The sequence below is a fragment of the Tenrec ecaudatus genome, chromosome 3 (genome assembly GCF_050624435.1).
Source record: "Tenrec ecaudatus isolate mTenEca1 chromosome 3, mTenEca1.hap1, whole genome shotgun sequence".
NCBI lineage: Eukaryota > Metazoa > Chordata > Mammalia > Afrosoricida > Tenrecidae > Tenrec > Tenrec ecaudatus.
Window position 1 is genome coordinate 217287811 of NC_134532.1, and position 18173 is coordinate 217305983.

At 62.8% G+C, this 18173-nt stretch overlaps 2 protein-coding genes across 2 annotated transcripts; one reads left to right on the forward strand and one right to left on the reverse strand.

The window, feature by feature from the left end:
• The first annotated feature begins 335 nt into the window (after window positions 1–335).
• IDUA (alpha-L-iduronidase) lies at window positions 336–17243 on the forward strand. Its single transcript, XM_075544567.1, has 14 exons — window positions 336–794; window positions 1459–1599; window positions 13055–13140; window positions 13280–13387; window positions 13589–13684; window positions 13801–14003; window positions 14082–14261; window positions 14383–14599; window positions 15180–15392; window positions 15556–15677; window positions 15782–15907; window positions 16000–16076; window positions 16570–16673; window positions 16998–17243. Exons 1-14 carry the CDS (start codon window positions 637–639, stop codon window positions 17102–17104), a joined length of 1938 nt encoding a protein of 645 aa, XP_075400682.1. The 5' UTR covers window positions 336–636; the 3' UTR covers window positions 17105–17243.
• SLC26A1 (solute carrier family 26 member 1) lies at window positions 3236–6074 on the reverse strand. The gene is made up of 2 exons (XM_075544568.1): window positions 5484–6074; window positions 3236–4729 (listed from the first exon to the last, which is right to left on the reverse strand). The coding sequence occupies exons 1-2, from the start codon at window positions 6072–6074 to the stop codon at window positions 3236–3238; spliced, it is 2085 nt and encodes a 694-aa protein (XP_075400683.1).
• Window positions 17244–18173: the final 930 nt, after the last annotated feature.

The following is an 18173-nucleotide window of genomic DNA, read 5'->3' on the forward strand; positions in this document are numbered from 1 at the left end:
GGCCGGGTTCTCATCCCGGGGCCCCCAAGGGCCCTGCCCCACGGCTGCCTAAGTCCCACCCAGCCTTCCGCCTAGCCGGCAGAGGACTTCCGATGCCCTACCCACCCCACCTAGTCCACTCAGGCCCCGCCCACCACCCAGGTCCCGCCCCAGCCCTTCTAAATCCCACCTAGACCTTACCTAGGCCCGCCTGGGTGCCTCCCCTGTCCCGGCCCTGGCCCTACTTAGGTCCCGCCCAGCTCCCCGCTCCCCCTCCCGTCCAGTCCAGGCCTGCCTGGGTGAGTCCACCCAATCCCATGCAAGCCCTGCCCAGTCCCAGCCAGCTCCCCCGACACCGCCCAGCCACATCCAAGCCCCGTCCACGCCTGTCCCGTCCCATCCAAGCCCTGCCCGGGTACCCCCAACCCCGCACCCCGCCACTGCCATCGAGTCGATTCCGGATTATGGCGACCTGCTCGTGTCTTCCGGATCCCACCTAGGCCCGCCTAGCCCATCCTGGCCCCGCCCCGCTCAGGCCCCGTCCACCGCGGGATCACGTGGGCGCGCGACCCGGAGGCAGAACCGCGGGCGTGGTGTAGACCCGGCAGCTCCTGAGGCCGAGCCCGTGTGCCCGCGGAGTGCGCCCCATGCCCCGCCATGCGTCCCCCGGGCCCCCCTGCCGCGCGCCTCGCGCTGCTGGCCGCGCTGCTGGCCGCGCCCCCTGCGGCCGTCGGGGAGGACCCGCTCCTGGTGCGCGTGGACGCGGCCCGCACGCTGCGCCCCCTGCGGGCCTTCTGGAGAAGCACAGGCTTCTGGTGAGCGTCCGCGGGGACACCGAGGCGGGAACGTGCATCCTTCTGGCCATTTCCCTGCCTGGCGCCCCAGGGAGGCTGGGGCCACCCTGTTCCCCAGCCTTGTCACCTTCAGAGAGTCACTTAAGGCTTGCTCCCGAGACAACTGCTCCCGAGACAACCAGCTCACAGCCGGTACCCAAAAAGCGTGTGCCCAGGAGTGATCTTGCCCACGGAGCCCCGTCTGCTCTCTCCTCGGGGTACATCCCTAGAGTAGGGGTCTCCTGCCTTTCCCTTGGGGTGTTGGGGATGGGGTTCCCTCATGTGGCACACCTGGCAGCTGTAGTGGCCTTCAGGAGTCCCCTATGTGTCCACAGGGCCTCCATATGTCCCCAGCCCCATGTGTCCCCAACTTCTTCCACTGCAGACTCTGAGCTGGTGGGATAAGTGACCGGTTGGGATGCAGTCTTTTCTGAACCCCATCCCCCACATAAACGAGCACAGACTTTGGGGACAATCCCAGCACTGAGTGACATTTTATTACCCCAAGCACAGTCAAGTTCCTTCAGTGGATACCTCCCCACCCCAGCATGTCTGCAGAGCTGCCCGAGGCTCTATGGGCACAGATGAATGGATGGGCTGCCCTGCTGCCCTGACTGATGCTCCCCACTGCTCTTCCTGCCCCCAGCCCCCCTCTGCCGCATGACCGGGCTGACCAGTACGACCTCAGCTGGGACCAGCAACTCAACCTGGCCTACGTGGGTGCTGTCCCTCACGGGGGCATCGAGCAAGTCCGGACCCACTGGCTGCTGGACCTTGTCACGGCCAGGTGGGTGACACTGCAGGGCGGAGAACAACTGGAGGGCAGCTGGCAGAGCCCACTTTACAGAGATGACGACTGAGGCAGAGAGAGGAGAGGGACTGGCCAGCAGTCTGGCCTGGAAGGGAAGTGGGCAGAGGAGCCTGCTGAGGCTCTTGGTGGACTGGGGTGGAGGGACAGTGAAGGGGTGGGGGGCGCTCTATAGGAGGAGCACAGGATGGATATGCCCTCTGAGGGGTCCTACTGCCTGGGGCCACTCCATTTCCCATCAAAGGGGCACCCTCGCTGACTGCCACTTTGGGGTTCTGGGGGTCACCCCTGGACCCTGCCTAGCTCCTTTCATGGTTGACCTGGCTTCCCTTAAGAGGCTTAGGGTCAGGCTGGTTGTCTGCTGTACCTGGCTCTGCACTGGACCCCAGATTCTGTGTGGCCATACCCCACATAGCGTGCCTTGTGTATCTTTGTGGGCTGGGTTGCGCCCGAGGGCAGGGCTAAGGCATGCAGTGGTCAGTCCCACCTGCCCTGGAGCAGGTAGTGGCACCAATTGGCCCAGGCCTAAGAAGCACTTGGGTGTGTGTGATGGAGAGGAGGGGTCCGGGAAACAGAGACCCTGACATCCTGGGCCAGTGTCCTCTCACCCCAGCGGGAGTCAGGCCGAGGCAGTAGGGTGTCCTTAGAGCACCATGGGGACCACGTGATGTTCAGAGCGATATGCAAAATGGGGAAGTCCCTGAATGCTTGGGGGAGCAAGTGCATTAACTTGCTGCAAGTAGAGAGGCTGTAGATCACCCAGAGGCGTCTTCGAAGACAGATCTAGCAGTCTGCTTCTAATAAGCACTGAAATGCTTCCACCAATACTCTCTTGAGGTGGTCAGGAGGGATATACACTCGATGGCTTTGGGTTTCCCAAAACCAAACCAAACTCACTGCCATCAGGTCGATCCCGCCACACTGCCACCCCAGCGGACAGGGCAGAATTGGGTCTCAGAGGCCGTCACTCCTGCCGGGCGTAGAAGGCTTCATTCAGCTTTCTCCCCCGGAGCCGCTGGTGGTGTGGAGCCTCGGTTAGAGCTGTGTGCGTGACTCACAGCATCACCAGGGAACTTGGATTAGTTGGGGCAGGGCCACTGGCTTAAACATGGGTCGGACTTCGAAGACTGGGGGGCCTTGGCATTGGAGCCCAGGGCTGCAGCTGAGGCAGCATTTGTGTGGAAGGCAGTCTTCGTTGGGTCCCCGCTTGTGTGCACGTGTGTGTTGGTTGAAAATGTCCCTTGTCCTGGTTGGAATGGGGACTCCAGGGGACGTGGCACCGGAGGTATCTGGTGGCTGACTGCAGCCAGGCACTGCTCCCTGGCCAGGGAAGATATGCAGCCATCGATTGAGGATGTTTGCTGGGGGCTCCAGGATCTTTAGTGGTGTAGTGGTTACGTGTTGAACTGCTAGTCACCAGGTCAGCGGTTCAAAACCACCAGCTGCTCTGCGGGAGAAAGAGGAGGCTTTCTACTGCCGTGAAGAGTAACGGCCTCAGAAGTCCACAGGCGCAGGTCTGCGGGGTCGCTTAGGCTCGCAGTGAGCCGGCATCAGATAAGCCCACGGTGGCACAGCAGCGTTTGGAGTTTGCCTGGGGCCTGCAGGTGCGGACCCGCTAGAGGACTGAGTCGGCGGCTGCCAGCTCCAGCTGCCTGTGGCGGGCCCGCGCCGCCTGCACGGCGCCTTGCACGCTGTGGAACAGCTGCGTCTCCTCGCCCTCCTGAAGGAAACCCCCTTGGCTCAACACGCCCCTCACCTCGGGGCTGCAGCCGGCCAGCAGCAGCACAATGGCCAGGGCCTCGTAGTCCCGGCGCAGGCCTTGCAGCGTGGCCAGGCCGGCCACGTCCAGGAACAGTACCGGGGTGCAGTCGAGGACCACCGTGTGGAACCCGGCCGTCGAGGGCACCAGCGCGGACCCAGCGCCCGCTGTCCCGGGGGCCTGGCCGCTTCCCACTTCCAGGCCCCGCCTCCTGGCCGCTGCGCACCCCGCGTCCAGCCCCGTGAGGGCATAGAGCGAGCGCAGGAAGAAGTCCTTGTTGGCGTAGTAGAGGGGCCCAGCGAAACGGAACACGCGCACGCCCGGCTCGGGCACGAGCCCCTCGAACTCCGAGCTGTCCTCGTAGAAGGCAGAGCCCCCGACACGGGCGAGCAGGGCGACGTGGGGGCGCCGCGTGCGGCCGGCCAGGCTGAGCAGCGAGAGCAGCACGCCAGCCAGCAGCCCGGCCTCCACGCTGACCAGCACGCAGGTGGCCGCCGTGGCCACCCAGACGAGCGCGTCGGCCCGGCTGAGCCTCCACAGGCGCGGGAGGTCGGCCACCTTGCGCAGGGCCCCCCGCAGGCTGACGACGATGACACAGGCCAGGACGCACCTCTGCAGGTCCCGGAAGAGCGGCGCCAGCGCCAGCAGCACCAGCAGCACCACGGCGGCACTGACCACGCTAGACAGCTGCGTGCGGCAGCCCGTGGCCGTCTTCACCAGGCTCTTGGCCAGTGCCGCGCTGGTGGCGAAGCAGTGGAAGAAGGAAGCCACCAGGTTGCAGCTGCCCACGGCCAGGAGCTCCTGGTTGGCCCGCACGGAGTAGCCGTGGTTCCGGGCGAACATCTCCGCCAGCGAGACGGAGAAGGCGGAGCCTACGAGGGCCAGGGGGACGGCGTCCAGCGCCACGCGCCACATTAGCTCTGGGTCGGGAGCCCGCGGGTCCAGGAAGCCGGTGGGGATGTCTCCGGCCACGCTGGAGCCGAATCGCTGGTGAAAGCGCCCGAAGTGAGACGCCAGCGTGGCCGCCACAATGATCAGCAGCTCCGTGGGCAGGGGCACCTTCAGGCGGTGCCGGTATCGGTCGGAGAGCGACCTGGCGGCCAGCAGCACAGCCAGGCACACTGCGCTGGTGACCACGTCGCACACGTTGGCCTGGCCGGCGTGGCGCAGGAGGCTCAGCCAGGTGCTCAGCACCATCCCAGGGCCCCGGTGTCTCGGCAACCGCACTCCCAGCAGGTGCCTCAGCTGCGAGGTCAGGATGGTCAGTGAGGCCCCCATTGCGAAGCCGTCGAGCAGCGGCGGCGAGAGGTAGGCAGACATGAAACCCAGTCGAAGGACGCCCATGAGGACCTGTGGACAGGGCCGCGGGTCAGCACAGAACCTGCCCTCCCCGCTGGACACACCCTGCACACCCCTGGGCCCACAGGGACCCCTTGGGCCTGTGTCTGTTTGGTTAGATGCCCTCTCCCCATCCCTGCTCAGATGGGGCCTCTGGGCTCCGGGCAGTTGCTGTCAAGTTGATCCTGGCCCCTAATGACCCTCTGGGACAGAATAGAACTGCCTTGTGGGGTTTCCAACGCTGCCATCTGTGCTGGAGAAAATTGCCACACCTCTCTGGCTTGCAGACTCGAATCGCTGACCTTTGGGTTGGCAGCCATGAACTTAACCACTATGCCACCAGAACTCCTTGGGGATCCCTCGGTATCACTTGTGCTGGCAGCTGGAGGTAGGAGAGTGGGAGGTGGCAGGCCCAGGCCACATGAAGGCACCGATGTGGGGGCTACAGGCCAGACAGCGGACGTAGTTGGTCACGTCAGGAGCCGGAGGACACACTCAGCCCATTTGGCCTTGCCCAGGCAGTGCTGGCCAGGGCTGGGCTCCCCACGCCCAGGAACCTAATGGCTGATTCTGGGACACCATGTGGGTCCCACCCTACCTAGGCCCATGCTGTTCTCACCTTAAGTGTTTGAACACCACCTCATTTTAGAATCCTGGCCATAAGGCTGGGGCCCAGCCTCACTGACCCGGCTGGATACTACTTCCTCCTGGGCTTGATGTACCCCCGGGGTATCCCCCCTGCCCCCACCTCGGGGCCAGCTCTCACCTGGTAAATCCCAGTCATGAGTGTGAGGGCGGTGGCAATGCGGATGGCGTAGCAGTCCCGCCCGCAGTCCGGCCCGAGGGCTAGCTGGGTGGCCGAGGCATTGAGGGTGCTGTTGTTGGTCCCCGGTGGTAGGCCATCATTGTGGGCAGGGTCGAGGCCAGCCAGCTGGAGCTCGCGGTCCACCACCTGGCCCACCATGAGACAGAGCAAGCTGAAGATGCCCACGGACACGTGGCGGGAGGTGCCCAGGAGGAAGTAGATGAGGTTGGCGAAGAAGGATGTGTAGAGGCTGTAGATGGGCTGCAGGCCAGCTAGCAGCGAGTAGGCAATGGCCTGTGGCACCAGGATGATGCCGATGACCAAGCCGGACATGATGTCGCCCGCCAGGTCCTCCCTTGGGCGGTACCGGGGCAGCCAGCGCACAGCGGGCACCAGGTCCTGCACCAGCGCCCAGGCCCGTCGCCTGTGACACGCACAGCTCTGCTTCAGCCGGCCCTTCAGCTGCTCACGAAAGCTTGGGGGCACAGGGGGCTGCCTGCGCACCAGCCCCGGCACCCCGTCCTGACGCCCACACTGGGGACAGGCATCCATCCCTGCAGTGCCTGGCCCTGCAGGGCAAACCTGCAACAGAAATGCTTCGTCAGGGCGGGCCCAAGCCAAGGAGGGTGAAGTCCCAGACGGACAGTGGGGACAGGCATTGTCCGAGCATCCCAGGGCCGAGGGCAGAGGCCCCCTGCTTCTGGAATGCTAGGCACTGGGCCCCCTTAGATCTTGGCAGTGAGAGCCATAGGCCTGCTGCACAGCGTGGACAATGCCTCACCACCTACCCCATGACCCTGACCCAGAACAGACAACACCCCCTGGCCGAGCCCCTAGTGTGGACATGCCCCACTCATTGGTGCCCAGTATGGACAACCCCAGCCCCACTCCTGGCTTAGGACCCCAGCATGGCTGACATCAAACCTCCCCCCAAGACTCTCAATCTTTGGGGTGAAACATGATTGTGGCATCAGCATGTGCCCCGGAGCATGCCTAGGCCGCATGGTAGAGCGGCGGCCCCAGGAGATGCCTCGCCCAGGCTCTCTGATCCCACCTCTCCCCCCGTCAGTGTCCCAGCAGGGAGGTGCTTGGCTGCTGACCTATAGACTGCCCACCGGGAACTGCCCTGGGAAAGGTTTGGTAGTTGACTTCATAAAGCTGGAGACCCCGGACAGCCATGGAGGGCCCCGGACAGCTATCCTCTGCTCTGAAGGGTCACTGTGAGCCGGACGTGACATGTCAGCTAGTGTAGGGGGTTTCTGAGAGGGGGTGGCAGGTACCAGGCTGTGACCGTCCCCGAGACACGCATGACCATAGCCGGGCTCCCTGCCCCTCCCGAGTTCAGCTCCCCAGCTCAGTGAAGACCCCTGTCCTTCCTTGACACCCATCCCACCCTCTCCCCCATCCAACCTGTGAGCGTTCCCGAGCCTCACGGCTCCTGTCTCTCACCTCTGCACCTGCAGGCCTTGTCACGGGGAACAGCACTCAGAGGACAAGGGTTTGCTGACCCCAAGGGCGTGCCACCTGCCCTGCCACGGGCAGGAGTGACCGGAGGTTGAGGTGGGTGCAGGCACTGTGGCCTTTCTCCTGGGACACCCTCTTGGGAGGCGAAAGACATTCGAGAGCCTATTTCAACCTGCAGGGCCCACTTGTTGAATGCCACACACATGCACGGACCACACTGGGCCTTGCCCTCTGCAAACAGCCGGCCCTGGCGTCCCCTAGCAGGGGACGTCTTCTGACCTTGCCCTGGCTCCAGTGCAGCATGCTGGGCAGTGTCACGGAGGCGGCGTTCAGGCTCAAAACACCGCCGTTTGTTTGCTCAGCTCCTCCGCTGCCCGGCTGCCCAGAACTGCAACTCTTAGAAGCTGCCTCCAGGGTACCATGAACCAGACACTCTGCCTCCTGACAGAGCGCCCTGACAACAGGACTGGGTGTTCTGGGCACTTGGAGGGGCCCTGGGCAGTGGCCCTGGGAGTAGGGGAGCTTGTCCAGACCTGTATACAGGATGGGTTGTCCAGCATGCTGAATCCTCACCCTTTGGGGGAACTTCCTGAAGGTCTTCCCCACTTGGAGGTCTGTAACCCCCCAAATTGCACCCTGAACTCATGGGGGTCAGGGTCTGTGGAATGAGGAGGGCCAGGGCCCACCGACCTTGTACCAGAGGGTCCCCCAAATTCCAACCCCCCTCAGACTTCTGGCCCAGGAATTGGGAGCATGTGCCATTCACAACGCCCTGTTCAAAGTCGTCCCCCCTGTTCAAAGTCATCCTCAAGCTCCCTGACCACCTGTCCTGCCCAGCCAGCTGGCCTCTGCGAGGGGGACAGACCCTGGCAGGCACCCCAGATGGTTCTTACCTGAGGGAGCTGCCCAAGGGCTGGACAGTGGGGGCCCTGTCCGTGCATGGACCCAAAGCTGTGCCTGCCAGCGGAACCCCCGCTGGGCCTTTCGACTTGTGGGGGCCGGCGGCAGCCACGCCTGCAGTCAGGACTGGCTGCCCGGAGCCCAGTGGTTAAATTATTTACTCTCACCGGTGCTGAGTCACTTGCTCTGCAGACAAGTGTTACCTGAGCACTAATCCTGGGAGTTGTCATGTAATCAGAGGCTGCTGTAATTACAATGCTTCGAACCCCCGATAAGCCCCTTGCTGCCAGGTGCGGGCACCTGTGGCTGTTGCCCTGCAGGCTTGGATGGGCAGGTGGGCAGAAGCAGGACCCCTGGGTGTTTAGGCTCCTCTAGGGAGGAGGCAGAAGGTAGATCAGTCATGATGGCTGATGTGATTTGGCTCTGGGCCAAGAGCAATGGGACCCTAGGCCCTGGGTGTGTGTGTGTGGGGGGGGGGCTGTTCCAGTGCTCTTGGTCCAAAGCTGAATCACACCAGCTGTCATCAGCCTCAGACTGGTGCTCAGGGGCTGGTCTCAGGAAGCCCCTCTCCACACCTCCAAGCCCACCTGCTCGGGTCACAGAGCCGGACCCTGTCTGGGACCTCTGTTCTCTGTCCTTGGGGGTGTGTATGTGCCTGTGCCCAGAGTCCGGCTGGCACACCCTCCCTTGGCCAAGGGCTTCGAGGTCATCAGATGACGTCACCAGCCAGGTGTACCCTTCCTACTGTTGGGGAACACCCTCCCCTAAGCCTCTACCGACAGCACAGGAGCCCTGGTGGTGTAGTGGCTACCTGTTGGGCTGCTAACCGTAAGGTCAGCAGTTTGAAGCCACCAGCCACTGTGTGGAAGAAAGGCGAGGCTTTCTATAGCCGTAGAGAGTTACAGTTTTGGAAGCCTGCCCTGAATTGTAGGGTCGCTGTGAGTCAGCATCGCCTCGATGGCAGGGGGTTGAAGATAAATCTCAGAAACCCACAGGGGCAGTGCCACTCCGTCCCCTAGGGCTGGTGTGCGTGGAGAGGAACGGCCCCTTTAAATGAGTGACCTGGTGGCCTTGAAGAGGAGCCCTGGTGGCGTAGTGGCTACTTGTTGGGCTGCTAACTGTAAGGCCAGCAGTTCGAAACTACCAGCTGCTCCTTGTGGAAAAGACAGGGCTTTCTACTCCCATAAAGAGTTACAGTTTTGGAGACCCACGAAGGCAGTTCTACCCTGTCCCCTAGGGTCGCTGTGAGTCGGCATCGACGATATCCGTGCAAGTGGCCTCCGGAGGCTCAGGACCGTGCCCTGCACTGGGGCAGTACCAGGGGCGAACAGGCTGGTGCCGTGACTGGGCTCTCACATCTGCTCAGAGGCACCCTGGAAGAAAGGTGTGGTGACCTGCTCAGAACAGCCTGGCAGTCGGGCGGAGCACAGCTCTGTTGTGGCACATAGGTCACCGGGAATCGGAGTCAATTCTCTGGTAACTGGTTCGAAACCACCAGTCGCTCCCCAAGAGAAAGATGGGGCTCTCTGCTCCCGTGAAGAGTTCCTCTCGGAAACTGCCCACGGGGGCAGTTCCACCCTGTCCTGTAGGGTTGCCGTGGGTCAGTGAGTGAGGGGCTTACTGAGAAGGAGGCCTGGTCACACTGTGAGTTAAGCACTGGCCTGTGAAGGAGGGGTCTGAAACTCGAATCCCGCCAGCCGCTCCTTGTGAGAAAGGCCAAGCTCACGGCCCGCAGTGACCCCAGCAGGGAGCCCAAGCAAACCCTGCAAGGCCACTCTGAGTTGAGACACTCGTGGCGACGGTGGGTTGGTTTGGTTTGGTTTTCCTGCTAAGGGCGAGCTGCGATTTCTAAAGCCTATGGTTCACACCCATCCCTGGAGAAGGACACCACGCTTGGTAGAATGAAGGGGCAGCAAAAAAGAGGCCGGCCCTCGGCAAGACGGATGGACATTGCAGCTGCCCTCGGGCTCAGACGTGAGAATGATGGTGCGGACTCTCAGGCCGGGAGGCGTTTCATGCTGTTGTACACAGGTCGGTGTGAGCCAGCACGGACGTGACCGTGTCCGGCAACTACATCATCTTCGGAACCTCAGCTCCCCGCCCTCCTAACCATCTTTAGAAAGAAGGCATGCGTGTGGTCAGGCCTGTGCCACTGGGTGCGGGGAGTGGGCGATGGTGCCAACAAGCTGGTGTGGTGTGAGGGGCGAGACCCAGGATGCCCTCCCTGTCCATCCCTAAGCCAAGGCTGGGCAGCAGGGGGACAGGGTCCTGTGGATAGACTGAGTCAGGCCTGGGGACAGTAGGCCATAGACATTAATGACCGTGTCCCCTCCAAGAACTGGTAGAATGATGGCTGAGGGGCCTATGGGGTCAGCGAGGGTCCTGGGGCTCTGCATGGAGGACGACAGGACAGCCCTCACCCCGTGGCCCTGTGCCCTCCTCTTCCCCCCCCCCCCACCCCCTGCGTTGAGCCCTGGTGGGCGGAGCTGTCAGTCCCGTGAACAGCAGTTGAAAGTTGTGGTTTCTGAAGCTGTTTGCCAGTGGGTGAGTCACCCAGTTCAGGATCTCAGGCAGATAAGGGGCACTTTGGTGGGGAGGGGAGGCCATAAAACATTTTATCTCCCAGCCCAGCTACTGTGGAGGGCAGGGGGCAGTGCCAGGGACTGCCAGGGCCTCACCGCTCTTCCCCGGGCAGGTACTGTCCTCTCTGGATGGAGGGTGGTGTGGAGAGGGCTGGTCACCTGTGGGGAGAGGTGCCCCATCTCTGGAAGTACGGCCCCTGGGTTTGACGCACAGAGAGTGGGGGAGGGTTCAAGAAGGTCTGGCTGGGGCTTTAGTAGGTGGGTGGGTCCACACTGTGGGTGCCAGGGCACCTATAATGCCCTCACCTTGGTTACCCTCAGTGTCAAGGGCAGGATCTCATCCTCTGCTCACCCTCCTCCCTGGGTGTCTGAGACCAGTGAGGAAGTAGGGTTGGGTCGACACTGGCCTTGTGAGAGAATCATAGGACCCCAGGCCTTCAGACCCCCTGAGCTGTGGTGGGCCCCTGACTCAGTTTCCCTGTCAGTAGCTAGAACCCACTGCCTCCGTACACAGGCTGAGTGTCTGAGGGCCTGATGGCTGGAGGGGACCTGGTCACAACATTCACTCGGCCCCATCCAGCCTGCACTCAGTCTCCTCTCCTGTGGGGCAGACAGCAAGGGGACAGTGTGGATGCTCCCCCTCCACCGCCCCATGTGCTGGCCACCCAGCGATGGCCTGAGTGATGAGCCTTACTTTTGTCAGTGGCCTTCATTTGGAAAGGAAACCTTGTCCCTATCCTCAGTGAAGAGAGACACCCCTCCCTCCCTGGCCCCAGTTTCTCCTGAATGACTCGCAGCTTTTTGGATGGGGACCCGGTTTTCAGAAGAGGAGACTGGGGTTCCCAGAGGCTCAGGAGCCTGTGGGGCTGTAGATTCACGCAAGGGGCGGATCTGTGTCTGAATGTCAGCCCCTCCCCAGCACGTGCCTGCGCCCCCGCCCCCCCCATCAGGCCTTCCCCCAGGGCAGCGCGCTCGCACCCCTTCCTCCCAGCACATGGGACCCGGAGCAAGCCCACCCCCCTGTAGTGCCTTTTCTGCGCAACCATCCCGGGGCGCGGCCCGCCCATGCACACATCCCTCTGGCACACGCAGCACCGGCTCTCCCTCCCAATGCATATGAGCCCCGCCCCTCCCCCTTCTTGTGCCCCCACCGTCGAGCACACGCCCCTGGCCCCTGCCTGCCGCACGCCCACCACTCACCCAGCTGGGCGCCGAGCCGCAGCGGTGGGCTCTGTACCGCGGGCACGCGCTCCGGCGGGGCGGGGCGGCGCGAAGAATGAGCCTGTTGTGCGCCCGCCCCACGTGCTGGTTGGTGGGGGGCCGCCCTGAGCCTTCCCATCCGAGGTGCCAACCACCGCCCCCCACTTCCACCATCCCCCTCTGGATCAGACCTCATCCACCCACAGCCAGGTTGCCGGTAAATCTAGGCACAGGGCAGAACGAGGGTGGGTGGGAGGGTGGGCATTGTATGGGTGAGTGTGTGTGTGGCTCAGTCTGCGCTTGCCCCCTGGAGTGAGTCTTAACCGCAAGGGACATCTGGGTTGCCAGGGTGTGACTGTGCCCAGGGACACACATGCCTACCCTGGCTGGCAGGCGGACGCCTCTGGCACTCAGGCATCCTCAGCCACTGGCCCCCAAGATCCTGGAGAAAGGCCACTTTCCCTGCCGCCCAGCAGTGGGGGTGGGGGGAGGACTTTGGAACACTTCCCCTGCCATTTACTGTTTACCAAAAATGCTAGTTTTGTTGTGACCTTTGGCTGGCTGAGGGAGGGAACCTGGGGAGGTGGTGGCAGGTACCAGTGAGGGGGCTGTGGGGCTCCAGCAGGGCAGAGGGACTGCCAGGGCAAGTCAAGACCAGAACAAGGAGGAATTGAATTGGCATGTGGACAGTGGCTGGACCTGGGCTCCCAGCTGGCACTGAATGGAGGACCCAGGATCAGACTTATTGCTGGCTTGTCCCATCATCCAGCAGGTCTTAGGTGCCATCTCCTTGGATAGAGCTTCTTCCCTGGCCTCTGTCCCCCTGTCCCCTTTGTTCCCCATCCTAAGGCTTGCCTAGCACTTTCACATGGGGTTGACTGTCATCTCTCCCCTCTTGGGAATGTGTGCCCTAAAAGAACTGGGGCCAGGCCCATTCTGCTCTCTGCCGGATCCGACCCCTGGCCAGCCCTGCACAGGACATGTGTGTGGTGGGCAGTTCCGATCACCTCTCTTTCCTGTAGAAGGGGACAGGGGAATGTTGGTCTACACCTGGGGCCCTTGCCTCCAGGTAAAGTAAAAGCTGGACCTAGTGTTCATTCCATGGCCCCCACTCCCAAGCCGGCAATCTTCCCTGCCCAGTCCCAGCCCTGAGCTCTGAGGTTGCTCTGAATCCCCTGGCCCAAACCTCCTGTCTCGTGGCGGTGTGGTAGTACATCCTTGTATCCTTGTTGTAGCTCACGCTAAAATGTGAGTGACTGATAGGCACACATCGTTGGGTGTTTGCACAGAGGGAGGGGCTCCTTCCCTGCTTGGATGTGAATCCAGGTTCAGCACGGCAGTCCGAGGAGCACTGTACCCCCTCCCATGCAGAGTATGCTTCCACAGGGGGACGGCTGGCTGGGGCCTGGGCTACAACTTCACCAACCTGGACAGGTACCTGGACCTTCTCAGGGAGAACCAGCTCCTTCCAGGTGAGTGGTCAGCTCCGTCAGAAGCCCCTGCCCAGGAGCCCACCCCCACCTCTCCTCCCTCACCCAGGAAGTGGGGAGAAGGGAGATGAGTGCTATGTGTGTGTGTGTGGGGGGTGCATCACCTGTGACTGGGCCGCAGGCTTCGAGCTGATGGGCAGCCCGTCGGGACGTTTCACGGACTTCGAGGATAAGCAGCAGGTGTTCGAGTGGCGGAACCTGGTCTCGCTCCTGGCCAGGAGATACATTGGTGAGCAGGCGCAGCTGTGGTTGTGGCCTCCAGATGGGGTAGGGATATCTCAAATCTGACACCCCTTAACGTCCAGATCCCACCCATGGATACCCCTTCCTGGGAGTCCCCTTTTGGCCCAGCATGTCTTCGCCCCCCCCAAAAGTGGGGCCTTGGCTGGGCCATCAGTCTACGGACTCAGGGCCCGGGGCACCTTCGCAGGTAGATACGGGCTGGAGCACGTGTCCAAGTGGAACTTCGAAACGTGGAATGAGCCAGACCACCACGACTTCGACAACGTGTCCATGACGACACAAGGTGCCAGTGGTAACGGGTCCTCTGGGCTGTGGGAGACGGGGGATTGGAATGGAAGGCAGGACTGAAGGTGAACGCCCCACCGACATGGTGGTGGATACGGGGTCCCGTCTGCTCAGGATTCCTGAACTACTACGACGCCTGCTCCGAGGGTCTGCGAGAGGCCAGCCCAGCCCTGCGACTGGGGGGCCCCGGCGACTCCTTCCGCCCCCCGCCCCGCTCCCCGCTGTGCTGGAGCCTCCTGGAACATTGCTTCAATGGCACAAACTTCTTCACCGGGGAGGTGGGCGTTCGCCTGGACTACATCGCCCTCCACAAGAAGGTCTGGTTGTCCTTCCGCACCACCCCCACCGTGGTCACATGAGCCACCTTGGGGGTACTGAGGCCCTGCCTCCTGCAGGGCGCCGGGAGCTCAATCTTCATCCTGGAGCAGGAGCAGGAAGCTGTGCAGCTGATCCAGAGCCTCTTCCCCAACTTCACCGACACCCCGATCTACAATGATGAGGCCGACCCTCTCGTGGGCTGGTCCCTGCCGCAGCCGTGGAGGACGGACGTGACCTACGCCGCCATGGTAGTGAAGGTGGGCTCTAGGGCACCTCGGCACTTCTCTCCTGCCTGCACGGTTCCGCGTCACCCGGCCCAGCCAGGAGCCTTCCCCGGGGTGGCCTGTCCACCGTGCCAGCCGCGCCCTGTCCCTGCAGGTCATCGCGCAGCACCAGAACCTGCTGGTGGCCAACTGCAGCACCTCCATCCACTATGCGCTCCTGAGCAACGACAACGCCTTCCTGAGCTACCACCCGCACCCCTTCTCGCAGCGCACACTCACCGCCCGCTTCCAGGTCAACAACACGCGCCCGCCCCACGTGCAGCTGTTACGCAAGCCGGTGCTCACGGCTATGGGGCTGCTGGCCCTGCTCGGTGAGCCCTGGCACTGTCCCCTCTGCTTGGGGCCAGACGAGGCAGACCCCTGGGTGGAGGTGGGACTCAACTGGGTCCAGGTCACCTGTAAACAAAAAAAACCTAAATCCACTGCCATCGAGTCGATGCCAACTCAAAGAGACTCAGTAGGACAGGGTAGACCTGCTCCTGTGGATGTCTGAGACCGTAACTCTTAAATGGGAGTAGAAAGCCCCCTCTTTCTCTTGTGGAGGAGTTGGTAGTTTTGAACTGCTGACCTTGCAGTTAACAGCCCGAGGCATAATCACTGTACCAAAGCCAGCTGTGGGTGGGAGTAGACTGGCGGGGAAGGCATGCAGATGGAGGAGGGGCATGTGCAAAGGTCCGGAAGCCAGGACAGAGCTAGCTGGCCCTGCTGACCCGTTTCCAGGGCACAGCCCTCGGGAGCCACCCAGCTGCCTCCAGCCCTGTGAGGCCCCCCACCCCTAGATCAACGCTGTGGCCGGAGAGAAGGGGGTGCAAATGGTGGGAAGCCAGGTCTAGAGTGGAGGGAGGGTCACCGATGGTGACCCCCCTCGCTTCACTGAACCCCATACGGCAGATGGTGAACAGCTCTGGGCGCAGGTATCTCAGGCCGGCGCAGTGCTGGACAGCAACCACACGGTGGGGGTCCTGGCCAGCGCCCACAAACCCTCGGGGCCCAACGATGCCTGGCGTGCCTCAGTGCTGGTCTATGCGAGTGATGACACCCGTGCCCACGCCAACCGCAGCGCCGCCCTGACTCTGCACGTGCGCGGGGTGCCCCCAGCTCCGGGTGAGCAGCCGGGGCTCCGGGACTCTGGCCCGGCTGGGCTTGGGATGTAGCTGGGAAGGGTGTGGCCCACGTGTAAGGCTGGTGGGGAAGGAGAAAGGACAAGGCTGGGAGTGGGCCGGGGTTACACACGGGCGGGGCCAGCGAGCAGTGTCCGGCTCTGCAGGGCTGGTCTATGTGACGCTGTACCTGGACAACCGGCTGAGCAATCCTCACGGCGAGTGGCAGCGCCTGGGCCGGCCGGTCTTTCCCTCGGCCCAACAGTTCCAGCGCATGCGTGCAGCCGAGGTTCGCGGGCAGAGGCGGGGTCTTTGGGAGGCGGGGGGTCAGATCACCTTTAAGTCCAAGGGGCAGACATTAGCCCCCTCAGAGAGGCCTATCACTGCTCTTAGGACCCTGTGGCTTCAGCCCCGCGACCCTTTCCCGCTGGTGGCCGCCTGACATTGCGCCCTGAGCTGCCACTGCCCTCGTTGATGCTGTTGCACCTGTGTGCACGCCCAGAGAAGCCGCCGGGCCAGGCAAGTGACCCTAGCCCCGCCTCCTGTCCTGGCCACGCCTCTCGCCCCTCAGCCCCGCCTCCCAGCCCGCTCTCACTTGCCCACCTCCCCAGGTGATCCGGCTGCGGGTGCTGCCCCTGACCCGTGGGCAGGTTCTTCTGGTCTGGTCGGATGAGCGCGTGGGCTCCAAGTGCGTGAGTGGGATCGCCATCCCACACTGGACTCGCATGAGTGTCCCCAGCCCATTCATCCTGTACTGACCCCTCCCACCTGCCCCCCTCTTCACCTTCACCCCTGAGGGCACTCCCCACACCCTGTGTGCCTCTCGTAGCGCTGTGTCCCCCAGTCCTGCATTCATGCACCCCCTGCCCTGTGTGCACCCCATTCTGCAGGCAACCCCAAAGTCCCATACCCCCTTTTCCCTTGTGCCCTTTCTGTGCCCCCATTCAGCCCCTCTGTGTGCATAAGACCCCCCTGCCATTCAGTTCATTCACGACCCAATGTGGGGTGGGGGTACCTACAGGGGACATTTGAAGGTGGGAGTTGGACTCTGGACCCTTCCCCTCTGCCAGTCTGGCCTGTGCCCATTGCTGATAGTGCCCAGGGCCAGCACTGGGTCGTCCTGTGCCCCACCCACAGCCCTTCAGGGCTCCACCCTGACCCCAGCGGACTGTCCTTCCTAGGTGCCTGTGGACATATGAGGTCCAGTTCTCCGAGGAGCGGGGTGATGGGTTCACCACTGTGGGCAGGAAGGCATCGACCTTTAACCTCTTCGTGTTCAGCCCAGGTCAGCATCTGCCCCTACCTAGGGCCGCCCACTCCCTCAGGGAAGGACTGGTTCAACGGGCAGGCCCCCCTCCACCCCCACCAAAGACCGAGCCCAGGGCCATGGCTCAGAGTCTAACTGCTCCGTGGGGGTTCTGAGGCTGCAAGAAATGGGTGGCCTTGAACCCCTGTCCACATGGCTAGCAGCACAAGGGTCCGATGCCCGACCCACTGCCCCACCAGGCCTCCTAGGGCTGGGCAGAGTTGGGCAGTGGGGGCTTTGCAGGTGGGTTTGGGCGGGGGGTGGCATACCCCCGAGGACACCCAGATACCTTTGTTTCCCCAGACACGGCAGTCGTCTCCGGCTCCTACCGGGTCCGAGCTGTGGACTACTGGGCCCGACCCGGCCCTTTCTCCGATCCTGTGTGGTACCGTGAGGTCCCTGTCTCATGAGGGCCACACCAGGCGACACCGTGAGCCTGAACTGCCTGTTGCACCCCAGGGCCGACCAGGAGTCGAGATGGGCCGGGTGACCTGCTGTCAGCTCCATTTGTCCCGTCAGGCCTCTGGCCCTTAAAGTGCCTTTTCCCCACGTTGGTGTGGAGGTTAGACTTCGTGGTTGAACACGGGGCAGATTCGGGGTGAAGCCTGGAGGACGAGGCCAGCTTGAACCCCTGCTCAGAGCTCCGGCAGGTTTGGGTTGCTGGCAGAGACCGCAGCAGGCTGCTTGTCTCCTCTGTGTGGCACCTGAGGCATGTCCCAAGGTCACCCTGCTCAGTGGTCCTGGCTTCTGAGCCCCGAGTTTCTGAGCTGCCGTGCAGTGTGGGGAGCCGAGCTGTGCCGGGTGGGGCATGTTTCCAGGTGCTCAGGCCTGGCCGGGGCTGCTTCTTCTCCCACCACACCCAGTGGCCACGACAGGAAGAGTCATCAGTGTCCATGGTGGTCTGTCGCTACCCCTGCGTCACCTTGGGCTAGCTGGAACCTGGAAGCGATTCCCAAGTTCTGATGAGGATAACTGGGAGGAATTGAACCATGGCACTTTGTATACTGCAAGGTGGGCAGAGTGGGGGCCACGGGGCGTGCGGGGCCCCGGAGAGGCCAGAAGGGGCAGTGGGCAGGGAGAGGTGTGGAGACCTGCCTTCACACAGATGGGTGTGGCCCGCCTGTGGGACCCTTCTGGATGGGAGTTGGGGAATCAGAGCTACCACTTGCCCCCATCCAAGATTCTCGTGGCTGTAATCACCCCTCTGGGAAATGAGGTCCCTCTTACACACACCCCACCCCACCCAGGCTGCTGGGCATCTCCCTGGAGGTCCGGGTCTGAGGGCTCAGAGCAGGAGGGTGGGGAGGAACAGGAGATACACTCTCCCCCTTCAGTCTCCTCTCCTCTCCCTTCTCTGCCCGTGGGAAAAGCTGTCTCCCTGTGCATCCCTAACACATGTGGCCCGCAAGTCCTGCCAGCTGCTGAGTCGGGGGACGGGTATGCCATAGTGATCGTCCTTCCACCAGGGATGCATAATTC